The sequence below is a fragment of the Leopardus geoffroyi genome, chromosome C2, assembly GCF_018350155.1.
Source record: "Leopardus geoffroyi isolate Oge1 chromosome C2, O.geoffroyi_Oge1_pat1.0, whole genome shotgun sequence".
In the NCBI taxonomy this organism is placed as follows: domain Eukaryota; kingdom Metazoa; phylum Chordata; class Mammalia; order Carnivora; family Felidae; genus Leopardus; species Leopardus geoffroyi.
Window position 1 is genome coordinate 9,339,799 of NC_059333.1, and position 14,061 is coordinate 9,353,859.

Here is a 14,061-nt window from a genome sequence, read left to right on the forward strand (position 1 = left end):
CTGGAGGCTGGCTGCAGAGGGAGACCAGAGTATGAAAGCTATTGAGGCAACATACTGAAAACCATCAAAATGTTTTTAGAGCCAGACAAGAAGGCATTAAAAATGTCCCAGGAGCTACGGTCTGAGATGAATGTAAGAGCAAGCTGGGTTTAATCAGGCAATCTAGAGATGGCTAAAGGAAGTGAGATGTAATCTGGGTGGGATTCAGATGTCCTCCACCCAAAGTGGATGAAGAAGTGAGGTGTGGGTTGTCAGGAGCTACACGACACTTTGCCATGCTGCCGTCGTTACGTTGGAGAGTCAAGACGAAGAAACACTTTGCACGCTGTGACAGACCAGACGTAACAGGGTTACCTGAGTAGTCCTGGTCCACCAAATGAGGGAAATCTTGAGTACTCCCATACTGTACTTATTATCAAATGGAAGCCAGCATCATCTTATTTCTGCAATGCTGTTGTCAGGTGATATGATGTGACCTTTGTGGTCATGATCAGGTGACAACATTGCTGTATCTCACCGTGAACAACCCATCATAAACTTGGTAAATTTGTGGTTTCTTTCCTTTGTCATTTGTCCATCTTGCACCTGTTGCATTTCTGTTGTTTGGCTAGCCATTCCTTCTGAGGTCTTGACGCCCTAGCAAACTTGCCTCACAAGTGTACGTCTCTTTCGTAAGATTCTTTAGTCTCCAAGTCCTTCTTCTACAGGGTATAACCAGAACCAAGGGGGCTGATTACAAAGCCAGTCCCATTTGGAAGCAGTGAATGTGGAGTTGGTTGTCGGAGAGACTACAAAAGGCCCAGGAAGGCTCAAGAATCACCCTGGGCTGTAGGGGAGCAGGAACAGGTCAGGGAGAAGACATCTGCCTCTGCGAGAGCAGAGATGGTCTGCACAAAGTTGCTTATGCTGGGACAATTTGAAAGAAGGGGCAGGGCAACTTTGCAAACATTCTGGGAACACAGAATGCAAACCCCCAAGTGAAAAACCCAGTATGGAAGAAATCGTATCCCGGTGAAAAAAAAGGACATTCCTCCTGAGTCCTTCAAGCCATACTGCTTCATAAGAACCCGTTCAAACGTGCCCAAATATAATGAAACAGAATGTGGTACAAAGCAGGATTGCAGAATAGAAATGGAGGAGGAATCACATCCTCGAAGAGTCAACAACCTAGAAACAGCATGGGATTGCTGGAACACAGCTGCAGCCCTCTCCGTAGCCCTGAGGGCTCTCGTTCGACCAACACCAGCAGCACCCAGGAACTTGTCAGAAGTGCACATCTTTGCGCCCCAGTTCTGAGCAATGTTTTAACATGCCCTCCAGGTAATTGTGATGCCCGCTGACACTGGAGAACCACTGGACCAGATTCTTCTCCGTCTCAGGTTAGAGTCTGGGCACAATAAAATCTCTCGGCCCGATTCTAGACGAGACCCGCTTTCTCACAGGGAGATTCTAGTCGACAGAAAATGAAGCCGACTACACCACCAGAATTCACTCATTCACTCCACAAACGTTTATTAAGCATTAAGCACCAAAGCAGATATTCACCAGTTTTGGACGACTTTGTCATGGACTAGCTGGCCATGAGGCTCGGTAGCATCTGGAGGCAGGAGGGCCAAGTAGACAGGGGTCTCAGCTCCCTCCTCCACAGTCCTGGGGCCGCAAGGCCCACCCAGGTCCGTTTTTACCCACCCCGGGCAGCATGCGTTCAGCAGAATCCTGTCCGCTTTTCTCTTCTCATCCAGACGCCGGGCCAAGATCCTTGATAAGACCGTGACCCCCAGCTTGGACACCCCATAAGCCGAGTTGGGCCAGCCTTCCCTCTCGTGCACTTCGTTGTTCACATCCTCCACAAACTTTTTCATGAGGTCCACCAGGTCCCCTTCTGTGAGCGTCTCGCATCGGAACTTCTTCTGTAGATCTGGGCTGCAATTTTCAAGAGCTTTGGAGCCCTCTAAACTGCTGATATTCACCACCCTGCCTGAAACAGAATAGTAAATATATGGAAGCAGGTCACAGATAAACCATTGTTGGGTGACTATACCCAACATGCAATTGATTGATACTGCAGGTTTAATTGCTGGTTGAAAAAAAAAAAAAAAAAAAAAGACTCTAGAAGGGATCCAGTGGGCTTTAACATTATTTTGTGCTCTCCTCCCCCAAAGGAAAGGACGCATTTCCATCAGTAACAGGGGCTAAAGGGCAGTGATTCTCCAGTGGGCAGTTTTATAAAACATCCCACTACACACACACAAACACTCCAGGCGCCTGTGAACTTGGTTTCCCAGAGACAGCACCCTCACCCCAAGGATTAAAGCTGTTTACTGGTTTGCACAATTTCCTGGGGCCCTGGGCACCACCTCTTTGCCTCCAACTGCCAAATATCAGGGTCAAGCAATGCCTTACGATGACCCTGTCTATCCTGAATGATGGGTACTCTCACACATGGAGTGGGTTGATTCTCCATCCCAGTTTTGATTTTCTTCACTTTCTTTAGCCCATCATTAATAATTAAATATAATTAATGAGTTAATATTCACATTAACCATAATTCACGGCTATTAAAAAGACGGTTATGTCTATGAAAAAACATGCAGGCCAGAAACTAGAAGACGGCTGGAAACATTGATTGGAAATCCCGAAACCAGTGTGTGAATTTACACAGTTCACCTAACATCAGAAGACACCACGTTGCGTTACCTGGGTGGCTCAGTCGGTTGAGTGTCCGACTTCAGTTCAGGTCATGATCTCATGGTTCACGAGTTCGAGCCCCACATGGAGCTGTCTGCTGTCAGCACAAAGCCCACTTCGGATCCTCTGTCCCCTTCTCTCACTGCCCCTCCCCACTCATTCTCTCTCTCAAAAATGAATAAACATAAAAAAAAAAAAAAGACACCACATTTAGGGGGTTCTTTTCTTACATATTATCCCGAATCCACTCTTCCTGTATCCACTAGGATAGTTGGATTTTATTGCATTTTCTGAGTGGCATTCATTCACCATGGGGTTGGGGGGGTGTGTGTTGTACATTCTACTAGATATCTTTGTGGGCCAGCTGCACACAGAGATGGCCTCGCTCTGTCTTGAATATGAGCACTCACTTATCCCCAGCTACCTAAGACTCTTCAGTATTTTCTTCCTCTCTTGTAATACATATTTCCTTCCCAACTTTGAACTGTGAAAAATTTGAAGCCTTCAGAGAAATTGCAAGAATAGTTCAATACATACCCGTATGCCCTTCACCTAAGCCCCTCAATTATTAACATTTGGCCACATTTGCTTTCTCTTTGTCTTAATTGCAGACAAATCTCATAAAACTTTGCCCTAAGCACTTTATATACGGTAACAAGGGTATTACCTTACATAACCACAAGAGTGATCACCCTCAAGACATTTATCATGGTATAACACTATTATCTGAAGTACAGTCCATATTCAAAGGGTCCAATTATCTCAATAGTCTTTCTGTATAGTTTTTGTTTCCATCCAGGCTCCAACGTAGGATCACGGATTGTATTTAGCAGTCATAGCTCTTTAGTTTTAACCTAGAGTAGTTAACAATGATCTTTTTGAAGACTCTAGGCTGTTATTTTGTAGTATTTCTCCCATTTGGACTGGCATGGTTTTCTAATTAGATTCACTTCAATGCTTTGGCCAGGAATACTACTTTGATGAAGTTGTGTTCTTCATTACTTTCTAAGCAGCTTTGTTCTTTTTTTTTTTTGTTAATGTTTATTTATTTTTGAGACAGAGAGAGACAGAGCATGAGTGGGGGAGGGTCAGAGAGAGAGGGAGACACAGAATCTGAAACAGGCTCCAGGCTCCGAGTGGTCAGCACAGAGCCCGACGCGGGGCTCGAACTCATGGACCGCGAGATCATGACCTGAGCCGAAGTCGGACGCTTAACCGACTGAGCCACCCAGGCGCCCCCCCCTTTTTTTTTAAGCCAACGTGGGGCTTGAACTCACAACCCTGAGATGGAGATCCAAGCAGACATCAAGAGTCAGACACCTAATCAACTGGGCCACCCAGGCACCCTAAACAAATTTGTTCTTAATCGCCTGGTTGCTACAAGCAATTAAATTCAAAAGGGTAAAGGAAGAAAGAAAAATGAAAATAGGGGTGCTACTCTTTGCGTTTGGTAGAAATAAAAACTTTCTAAGAGTCAGAGGTGTCCTCTGATCTCAGGTTACATCTCAGGTGATCATCAGTGAGGCCAAGGGATGACCATCTCAGCAGCCAGCTGGGTGCAATCAGTCCTGAGAAGGGCTGCACCCACACAACCACCACCATTTGCTGAGGTCCAGGTGGGCCCCCTGGTCCTGAAACAACCCCTAGCCATTCTTAGAAAGAGTGGACAAGTAGCTCCCCCTAGTGGGTAAACATTGGATTAACTTATTTACTCAGACTCTTGAATGAACAAGCAAAAGGTTTGGTGACTTAAAAAAAATTTTTTTTTAACTGTGCATATATTTTTGAGAGAGATACACACCAAGTGCCAGCGGGAGAGGGAGACACAGAATCTGAAACAGGCTCCAGGCTTGGAGCTGTCAGCACAGAGCCAAAAGCAGGGCTGGAACCCACTAACCGTGAGATCATGACCTGAGCTAAAGTCAGACACTTAACCCACGGAGCCACCCAGGGGTCCCAGAGGTAACTTTCTTTTAAAGAGGTATTATAGGTGCGCCTGGGTGGCTCAGTCGGTTAAGCGTCTGACTTCGGCCTAGGTCATGATCTCACAGCTCGTGGGTTCAAGCCAGGCTTCAGCCTCTGTACTGACAGCCTGGAGCCTGCTTCAGATTCTGCGTCTCCCTCTCTCTCTGCCCCGCCCCTGCTCACACCCTGTCCATCAAAAATGAACAAACATTAAAAAAAATTGTTTTTAAATAAGGAGGTATTATAAAGCCAAATAAAATGTGACATTTAAGTCAGTTTTGCATGGGTAGAGATTCCCTACAAATCAAGAGGCAAGGATCCTCGCTTTTTGCCTTCTGGGTAAACGTGAGTTTTACTGAAAATTCACAAGTATTCTCAATGTGTTGTAAACCAGATTCCCAAGTTGGGAATTACTGTTACAGAGAACTGGTTGAAGCCAGTGATTCATCTGCTTCTGGGTTGATGCCCGAGCTCCACCCTCCTCCAAGCTGCCTTTCATCTTTCAAAATGGCTTGGTTTGCAATTGTTTGGCGTTAAGATCCTTCCCTTCACTGGAACTAATTATCCTGATTTGATTGAGGGGTGAAGTCAGGAAACCTGAACACTGTTTCCAGATCTATCACTACCTGACTGCGTTCATGTCTTTGGGTCTCAATTTCCTTCTCTGTAAAATGACGTCATAGGAATGTCAAGTTTCTTCAATACCTTGTAGTTTTCCAATTCTAGGATTCTAAAACTCATAGAGAGAAGACTTCTAGACACTTGGTAGAAATCACCCTTGCAAATGGAATACTATGCAGCTGTAAAAAAAAAAAGAAAGCTTTCTGTCTTGATCTAGAAAGAGTCCCAGAGATAGTGAAAAAAAGCATAGTAGCAAACATTATACTTAATGTTCCCATTATGTAAAAAAGGGATACACACACACACACATACATAACTTAGATTTGCATTTAAAAACTATGCCCTTGGCCCTGAGCACTCAGCAACTCCACGCACCTAGAACCAAGGCTTCCTTCAGCCAGTCCCAGCAACTCTGCCTGCGGGCTTTCTGTGATCTCATCCCACTAGGAAAAGACAAAGGGAATCGCCTGTAGAGGCTGGGGACAGGAATTGGGCAAGTGGGGGAGCATGAGTCTGAGTGCAGCTCTCACCAAACATCTTTTTAGATTTTAAGATTTTTGCACTAGAGATCATCTTTATTCAAAATGTTAAATTAAGAAAAGCACTTTTTTTTCTTTTTTTTGGGAGACAGCAAGCCTGAGCTGGGGAGAGGGGGAGGGAGAGAGAGAAAGAGAGAGACAGAGAGAGAGAGAGAGAGAGAAAGAGAGAGAGAATCTTAAGCAGGTTCCACACTCAGCACAGAGCCCAATGCGGGGCTCCGAACCCATGACCCTGGGATCAAAACCTGAGCTGAAATCAACAGTCAGATGCTCAACCGACTGAGCCACCCAGGCACTCCAAGAAAAGCACATTTCTTATAAGAACCACAGAGTTTTTCTTCCTAAGAATCACAGCTGCCTTCCTGGGAAAGAGAATCGTCAAGAAAGCGAGCCTTCTCTGCCCCCTCCCAGTACAGTTGTAGGATTCTTTGTCAATGAGAGTCTTGTCCACTGGACTCAGTGCTCCATGGTCAGGATTGTCCCTGTTCACAGTGCTTACCACTCTGTCCCCAGCACCCTGGGTTATGGTAGGCCCTCCAGTATTTGTGGAAAAAGTAATAAAAGTTATTGAACACTTGGGAGTGTGGGCAAGACACTTCCTAATAAAGAAATATTTCTTTGGGAGGTTCTTCATTAGCTTGACAAAGTGAAGAAAGGAACACAGGGAAAGTCATAATGATGCTAAAACAGATCCTTCCCTGCCAGGCTCCCAAATGAGCTGGTGTGGCCCCACCACCCTGAGGAGCTGAGAAGGACCCACTGAGGTTGCTCAAAGGCAAGAGGCCTTTGGGGACTTGTAACACCTATTATTCTAGGGTTGAGTTCATTTCATGGGACCAAAGAGCACTGCCATGTATCAAACATATCTTTTATTTTATTTTTAAGTAGGCTTCACGCCCAGCGTGGAGCCCAAGCTGGGGCTTGAACTCACGACCCTGAGATCAAGACCTGAGCTGAGATCAAGAATCGGATGCTCAACCAGCTGAGCCACCCAGGCGCCCCATTATACATCTTTTTTTATTTTTATTTTTGAGACAGACAGAGAGAGAGAATGAGAATGAGAATGAGCAGGGGAGGGGCAGACATATGGCTGGACTTACCATGAGGTTTTATTATTGGCAGTAATTCTATGCAGACATTCCTTGTGGCAAAAAAGTTTGTCTTCAGTGTTATCTCAGCTCGAATGTCAAAGGGTGTTGGATCATCAGCTTCCAAAAAGAGAAGGAAACAAAGTCATGCATTTCCCCTTGAAATGTATATAACAAAGTGAATCTTATCTCTCTCTCAAGTTTATTTAAGCAATCTCTGCACGGCAGGTGGGGCTGGAACTCACAACCCCAAGATCAAGAACCTCATGCTCTACGGACAGAGCTAGCCAGGCGCCCTAGATTTTATCTCTAATTAAAGGAAAAACAAGCTAACTTTATTAGTATTATGTTTTTGTAGTTTATTTTTGAGAGAGACAGAGCTTGAGTGGGGGAGGGCAGAGAGAGAGGGAGACACAGACTCCGAAGCAGGCTCCAGGCTCCGAGCTGTCAGCACAGAGCCCGACGCGGGGCTCGAACTCCCGAACCCCGAGGTCATGACCTGAGCTGAAGGCCCAGCCTCAACCAACTGAGCCACCCAGGCGCCCCTAAAACAAGCTAACTTTAAAACGATTTTTAAGCCACCGGATCCGAGCTTCAAGGGTGTATCTGAATCACCTGCAGGGCCTGTTAAAACACAGCTTTCTGGGCTCCGCCCCCAGAGTTTGGGACTGAGAAGGTCTCGGGTGGGGCTCCAGAATTTGCATTTTTAACGCGTTCTCGGGTGACGCTACAGCTACAGGTCTGGCCCCACTTTGAGAATTCCTGGCTTTCAGGGCTGCGGCTCAATCTTGAAAGGGTATGGGAGGCACCTGGCAATCCTGTTAAAATGCAAATTCTGATTCAGCGGGTGTGGGGTGAGGCCCGAGATCCTGCGATTCCAGCGAGTGCCTGGGGCTGCACGTGCTGTGGGTCCACCGCCCACACTTTTGAGGGGGCTAGGGCTGCCAGCGGACCCGCGTTCCTGCACGCTTGGTCCGGGAAGCGGCGTATTTATCCATCAATCCTTCAGCCAGAGGCTGAGGGTTGTACCAGCGGGTGTCTGCCACCTCCCACCTGCGCTTCCGGAAAGCCGACCCGCTGAGTTGGAGGTGCGGGTGCACAGCTTCGGTGAGGGTTCAAGCCGGGGGGGCTGGTCATTCAAGGCCTCACGGCAGTTTTTACTCCGTTCTGCCTCTTGGGTTTCTCGTCTCCACTAGGTTGTAGGTGAGTCTGGCTTGGTTATTCTTTCTACCTCCACCACATGGCGGCTCAACAACTTTCTCAGTAGATCAATAGAGTAATATCCTTGACCTCCCCCCCCCCCCCCCCCCCCGCCAAAGATGCTACTTAAAATCACACTTAAAATGTATGTTTGATGACAAACAAATTCCCTGGGGGAGGGAACAAGGCTCGCTTCCTTTCTGGCTGAGCCTATCAAAGCTTTCCATTAAACAAAATCTCAAGTCCACTATTGTGCAAGTGCGCGCTGATCGTGTCTCAGCGATCCATTTCCTGTCCCGAGCAGATGCCTCCGGGCTTCTATGAAAGCTCCCTTTCAAGGAAAGCGAAAGCCCAAAGTGAGCTGGAGACCCTTCGCAGGGAAAATGTTTTTTGCTTTAGACAGAAAGCTGATGAGCTTAGCAGGGCGTGGCCCCCTCCCAGGAGGCCGGTTTTCTGGCAAACCGCAGCAGCCGACGGCTCCGGGAGGGCCCAGGGCTGCGCCCCGCCAGCTTCGCGCTAAGCGAACCGCTCCCGCAACTCCGCGGAAAGCGAGAAGCCGCCGAGGGAGGCCAATGTTGCGCGCATCCCGAGAGGCCGGCGCTGCGCTCCGCGATCACTCCAGCCCACAAATAGGGGGCGCCCGCGGCTCTCTGCCCCGAACCCTTGGCGCCCCCAGAGACCCACCCCCAACCTACGCTGGAAGGCGATGCCCGCGTTGTTGACCAGCACGTTGAGGCCCCCGTACTCCTTGCGCAGGAAGTCGCGCAGGGCGCGGATGCTCTGCAGGTCGTCGATGTCCAGCAGGTGGAAGCGGGGACTCAGGCCCTCGGCCTGGAGCTGCTGCACTGCCGCCCGGCCCCGCGCCTCGTCCCGCGCCGTAAGCACCACGTCCCCCGAAAATTGCCGGCACAGGTCGCGCGCGATGGCGAAGCCGATGCCTTTGTTGGCCCCGGTCACCAGCGCCACGCGGCTGCAGGACGACATGGCCGGGGAAGGCACTTGGCGCGTGGAGAGCGGCCCGGGCTGTGAGCCACTAGGTAGCTCGCTGCGGAGGCTCGGACACAGAGAAGCCACAGAGAACTGAGTTCTGGGATCCAGTGCTGCGACTTCTAGAGAACGAGGCCCGGCCCTCGGTCCCTCCCCTGCGAGGAGTGGCCGTCCGTTCCCGAAGGTTTCGTAACGCCCCACTCCGGAGTCCGCCCCTTCCCGGCGCTGCGCCCTTTTGATCCCGCGTCTGAGCCCAGCGGTGGTCTGCGGGGTGGAGCGGTTAGTCGATTTCCCAAAGCCCAAACCGATGGTGATGGGATCTAGAGATTCATTGCAGTTGGACTGAAACTATTCTAGGAAAACCCCAAAAGGAGAAAAACAAGGGCTGAGTAATTATCTTGGGCGTGCGCCCATCATCCACTGCAAAATGAAAATGTTTGCTTTTTCCTCAAATGCAGCGAAATGATTTAGACACGGTAACTGCCTCTCAGGACATAGGTTCTCCCGTTTCCTTAAACTCAAGGAAAAAAGGTCTTATGAGTAGATTTTCAGGTGTGGGCAGGGTTCATTGCTGTGTGTGATTGCCAGCCGGCCCCCGAGTGTGAGAGGGAGTGTTTATGAAGCTCTTACTGTGTGCCAAGCCTCTTATTGGAATGTTTTTATTTAATCCTTACATAACTCATTTGGGTGCTAAGTGTCTGCATTTTAGGTCTGTCCAAGGAGGCTATATATATATATGTATTTTTTTTTCTCCCAGTGAAAACTGTGCACCTGCAAAGTTCAAACAGAAATGAATCTCCTGGTGTGTCAAGGTCTGCACAGACAATCAGAACTCCCCCACGTGTCTTCTTTAGTGTAATCTGAGGGTGTTTGATTGGTGACACTTAGATTTATGGAGAGCTGCCACCTCACTATGACTCAGCTTTTCCCAAGCAGAGTTGGCTAAGCTGCTGGTGTCTGTCACCTTGACTCTACCCTTCTCTATCAAATCAACAAACAAGATCAGGAACGTGGGCTCTTGCTGGGTGGTCCCTTACTGTAGCTCAACCAATGTATTTTTTTCTCTCTAAAAATTATTTGGAACTTTATTTTAAAGTTGTGGGACTAGCCTTTTCTGAAGATGGTGTGGAAAGGGAAGAAGGAAGCCCCTACCCCTCCCAAAGCAGAAGCCAGAGCAAAGGCTTTGAAAGGCAAGAAAGCGGTGCTGAAAGACATCCACAGTCACACACACACACACACACACACACACACACACACACACACACACAAAGATCCTCACATCACCTACATTCTGATCGCCTAAGACACCGTGTCTCCAAAGGCAGCTCAAATATCCTCAAAAGAGTACCCCCAGGAGAAACAAGCTTGACTACTATGCCATCATCAAGTTCCCCCTGACTACAGAGTCAGCCATGATGAACATAGAGGACACTTGTGTTCATTGTGGATGTTAAGGCCAACAAGCACCGGATCAAACAGGCTGTGAAGAAGCTCTATGACATTGACGTGGCCGAGGTCAACACTCTGATCAGGCCTGATGGAGGAAAGAAGGCATATACGTTCAACTTTGGATGTTGCCAACAAAACTGGGATCATCTAAACTGAGTCCGGCTGACTAAATCTAAACATAAATTTTTTCACCATAAAAAAAAAAGATGTAGGGCTATTCAGGTTTTCTATTTCTTTTTGAGCGAGCTTAATTCATGTTTTTCAAAAAATTTGTTTATTTCATCTAAGTTGATTCTATTGACAAGTTGTTCACCATATGCTCTTTTTAAAATGTTTTATTTATTCATTTTGAGAGAGACAGCATGAGCAGGTAGGACAGAGATAGAGGGAGAGAGAGAGAAAGAATCCCAAGCAGGCTCCTCACTGCCAGCACAGAGCTGGATGCAGGTCTCGAACTCATGAACTGTGAGATGGTGACCTGAGCCAAAATCAAGAGTTGGATGTTTGAGCCACCCAGGCACCCCCATAATATGCTTTTATTAGTCCTTTTAATATTGGTAGTGATGCCACCTCCCTTATTCCTGATATTGGTAATTTGTGTTTCATATTTTTTTTTTCCTGCTCTGGCTAGAAGTTTATCAATTTTATTGATTTTTTTCCCCCTCAAACAAGCATCTTTTGGTTTTATTGTTATTTTTCCTCTTTTTTTTCTGATTATATTATATACATATTTTTAAAAATGTTTATTTTTGAGAGAGAGAGAGTATAAGTGGGAGAGGGGCAGAGAGAGAGAGAGAGAGAGAGAGAGAGAGATACACAGAATTAGAAGCAGGCTCCAGGCTCTGAGCTGTCAGCACAGAGCCCGACACGGGGCTTGAACCTGCGAACCATGAGATCATAACCTGACCCGAAGTCAGATGCTTATCCAACTGAGCCACCCAGGCACCCCTGATTATATTATATTTCTGTTCTAACTTTTATTTCCTTTCTTCTTTTTTTAAATGTTTGTTTATTTATTTATGGGAGAGAGAGAGTATGCAAGCAGGGGAGGGACAGAAGAAGAGAGGGAATTCCAAGCAGATTCCATGCCATCAGTGCAGAGCCCCATGCGGGGATTGATCCCATGAACCGTGAGATCATGACCTGAACACAAATCAAGAAGACTTGGATGCTTAATTGACTGAACCACCCAGGTGTCCCAAATTATTTCCTTTCTTTTGCTCATTTTGGGTTTTATTTTCTCTTTTTCTAGTTTCTTTACCAGGGAAGCTGAGGCCATTGATTTGAGATCTTTTTTCTTTTTCTATATAGGTGTTAAGGGCTATTATTTTCCCTTTAAGTACTGCTGTTAGTGGAATAACAGCACATAAATCTTGATATGTTGACTTTTCAATTTTAATCAGTTTAAAATACTTTCTAATTTACCTATTGACATATTCTTTGACTAAGGGTATTTAGAAACTTATATTTAACAAAAATTTTTAGAAGATTTTATTTTTAAGTAATCTTTATACCCAATATGGGTTTCTGACTCCTAACCCTGAGATCAAGAGTCGCATGCTCTACTGACTGAGCCAGCCAGATGCACCAGAAGTATATTTTTAAATTTCCAACTATTTGGATATTTTCCAGATATCTGGCTGTTATTAATTTCTAACTTAATTATATTATAATCAGAGAACATGCCATATAAGACCTGAATTCTTTTTAAAGAGTTTTAGGGGTGCCTGGGTGGCCCAGTCAGTGTAGTGTCTGACTCTGGATTTCAGCTCAGGTCATGATTTCATGGTTATGAGATTGAGCCCAGCGTTGGGCTCTGAGCTGGGTGTGGAGCCTGTTTAAGATTCTCTGACTGTCTCTCCTTCTACCCCTCTCCTGCTTACGTGCGCACGCTCTCTCTCTCTCTCTCTCTCTCAAAAAAAAGTTTCAAAAGCTGGGAGAGAGCTATTAAAGCATGTTTTGTGCAATGGTAATAATCTCAAAGGGAGGTAAAAATTGATGGAGAGGAAGGGAATAATTCAAGACTAAAATGTGTGGGAGGCTGGTGTAGTTGGGATCTAGAACTCAGATGGGGGCTTGTCATTGGAGCAGGACTTTTATAACGGGAGGAAAGCAGAGTGTGTGGGTCTTGCTAGGTGGTTCTTCTTGATGGCATTATTCACTCTTTGAAGGATGAGCCATTTAAAGTCGGCCAGAGGTTTCAGTCTGAGAGATTTGAGGAAGTAATAGCCATCTTGTGGAGTGTGAAGGTGAACGTATTAGGGAACTAGGCAGCATTGTCTGTGGAGCCGGTGCGCCATTTATGATCTGTGGTCATAAATGTCACGACAACATGGGCAGCTTCCTGCCATTCCCCCCGCCCCCCCCCCCGCCACCTCCCCCGCCTCATGCCTAGTTGCTTGCACAGGCTGGAAACAATGGTGATGGTGGAGGGTTGGTGTTTTGCCACGCTCACACACAGCCTGAAGGGTGTTTGCATGGAAAGGATTATAGTGCAGGGCTGTGGCCTCAAAGGGTGGAGCATAGGACCTGAGGAAGTTGGAGATTGATAACAGGGAAGAACAGTAGCGTTGATGGAAGGAGAGGTCTCCAAGGGTAGGACACCTCTGGAGGAAGCCAGGTCCTGGGGGTCAGTGTGGGATGCTTTGAGATGGAGGGCTCAGAGAATGTGTGGGGAACTACAGGAGGGGGCAGGGAAATCTCGTTGGTGTGATGAAAGTCAAGGGACTGGAAAGCCAGGATACCGGATGGATCTTGCACATGGCTCCTGACCTTATCAGAGATGAGGCCAGGCTTGGAGGGGACGAAGATACTGAGTCGTGCTGGACTCCAGGTGAGTGCCCTTCTTCTGTTCCTGTCCTGGAATTCTTGAGTTTTAAATAAGGGCCCCCCATCTTCACTTTGCACTGGGCCCTGTAAATTATGTGGCAGGTCCCTGTGACACCCATGAAAGAAGGGGTGTGGGGAGCCTGGCTTGATAGAAGTGTGTTGTGTGTCGCTCATAGCAATGGATCCCAAATCTTTCATGTCAAGATCTCCTGGGGATCTCTTTAAAAAAACAAATACAGATGCCTGGCTCCATCCCTGGACATTGTGATTGAATTGGTCTGAGTGTAACCCAAGGACTGGGAGTCTTAAAATCTCTCTTGGTGATTCCAATGCACAGCAAAGGTTGGCGGCCATTGGGTTATAGTAGCAAGGCAGGTTGTGGGTTAGAAGTGACGCGATCTTCAAGAGAGTTGGTGTTGTCAAAAGAGAGAAGCTGAGGGTTTGCACAGGTTATTGTGGTAAACAGAATAAGCACCTCCCCGCCAGATGTTCATGTCCTAATCCCCAGAACCTGTGAATGTTACTTTACTTGGCAAAGGGGACTTTGCAGAGGTGATTCAGTTGGGGATCTTGTAATGGGGTGATCACCCTGGACTATCTTGCTGGGCCCAGTGTAATCCCGAGCATCCTTAGTTACATTTTATTTTATTATTATGTAAAGGTTTTCTCCACTTTCCCCCCAAAATGTTATTTTT

The 14,061-nt window shown here is 47.0% G+C and overlaps 1 protein-coding gene across 1 annotated transcript; it reads right to left on the reverse strand.

Moving 5' to 3' along the window:
• Nucleotides 1-122: 122 nt before the first annotated feature.
• Nucleotides 123-9,329, reverse strand: CBR3 (carbonyl reductase 3). The gene is made up of 3 exons (XM_045501432.1): nucleotides 8,797-9,329; nucleotides 6,914-7,021; nucleotides 123-1,978 (listed from the first exon to the last, which is right to left on the reverse strand). The coding sequence occupies exons 1-3, from the start codon at nucleotides 9,083-9,085 to the stop codon at nucleotides 1,542-1,544; spliced, it is 834 nt and encodes a 277-aa protein (XP_045357388.1). The 5' UTR covers nucleotides 9,086-9,329; the 3' UTR covers nucleotides 123-1,541.
• Between the last annotated feature and the right edge of the window lie 4,732 nt (nucleotides 9,330-14,061).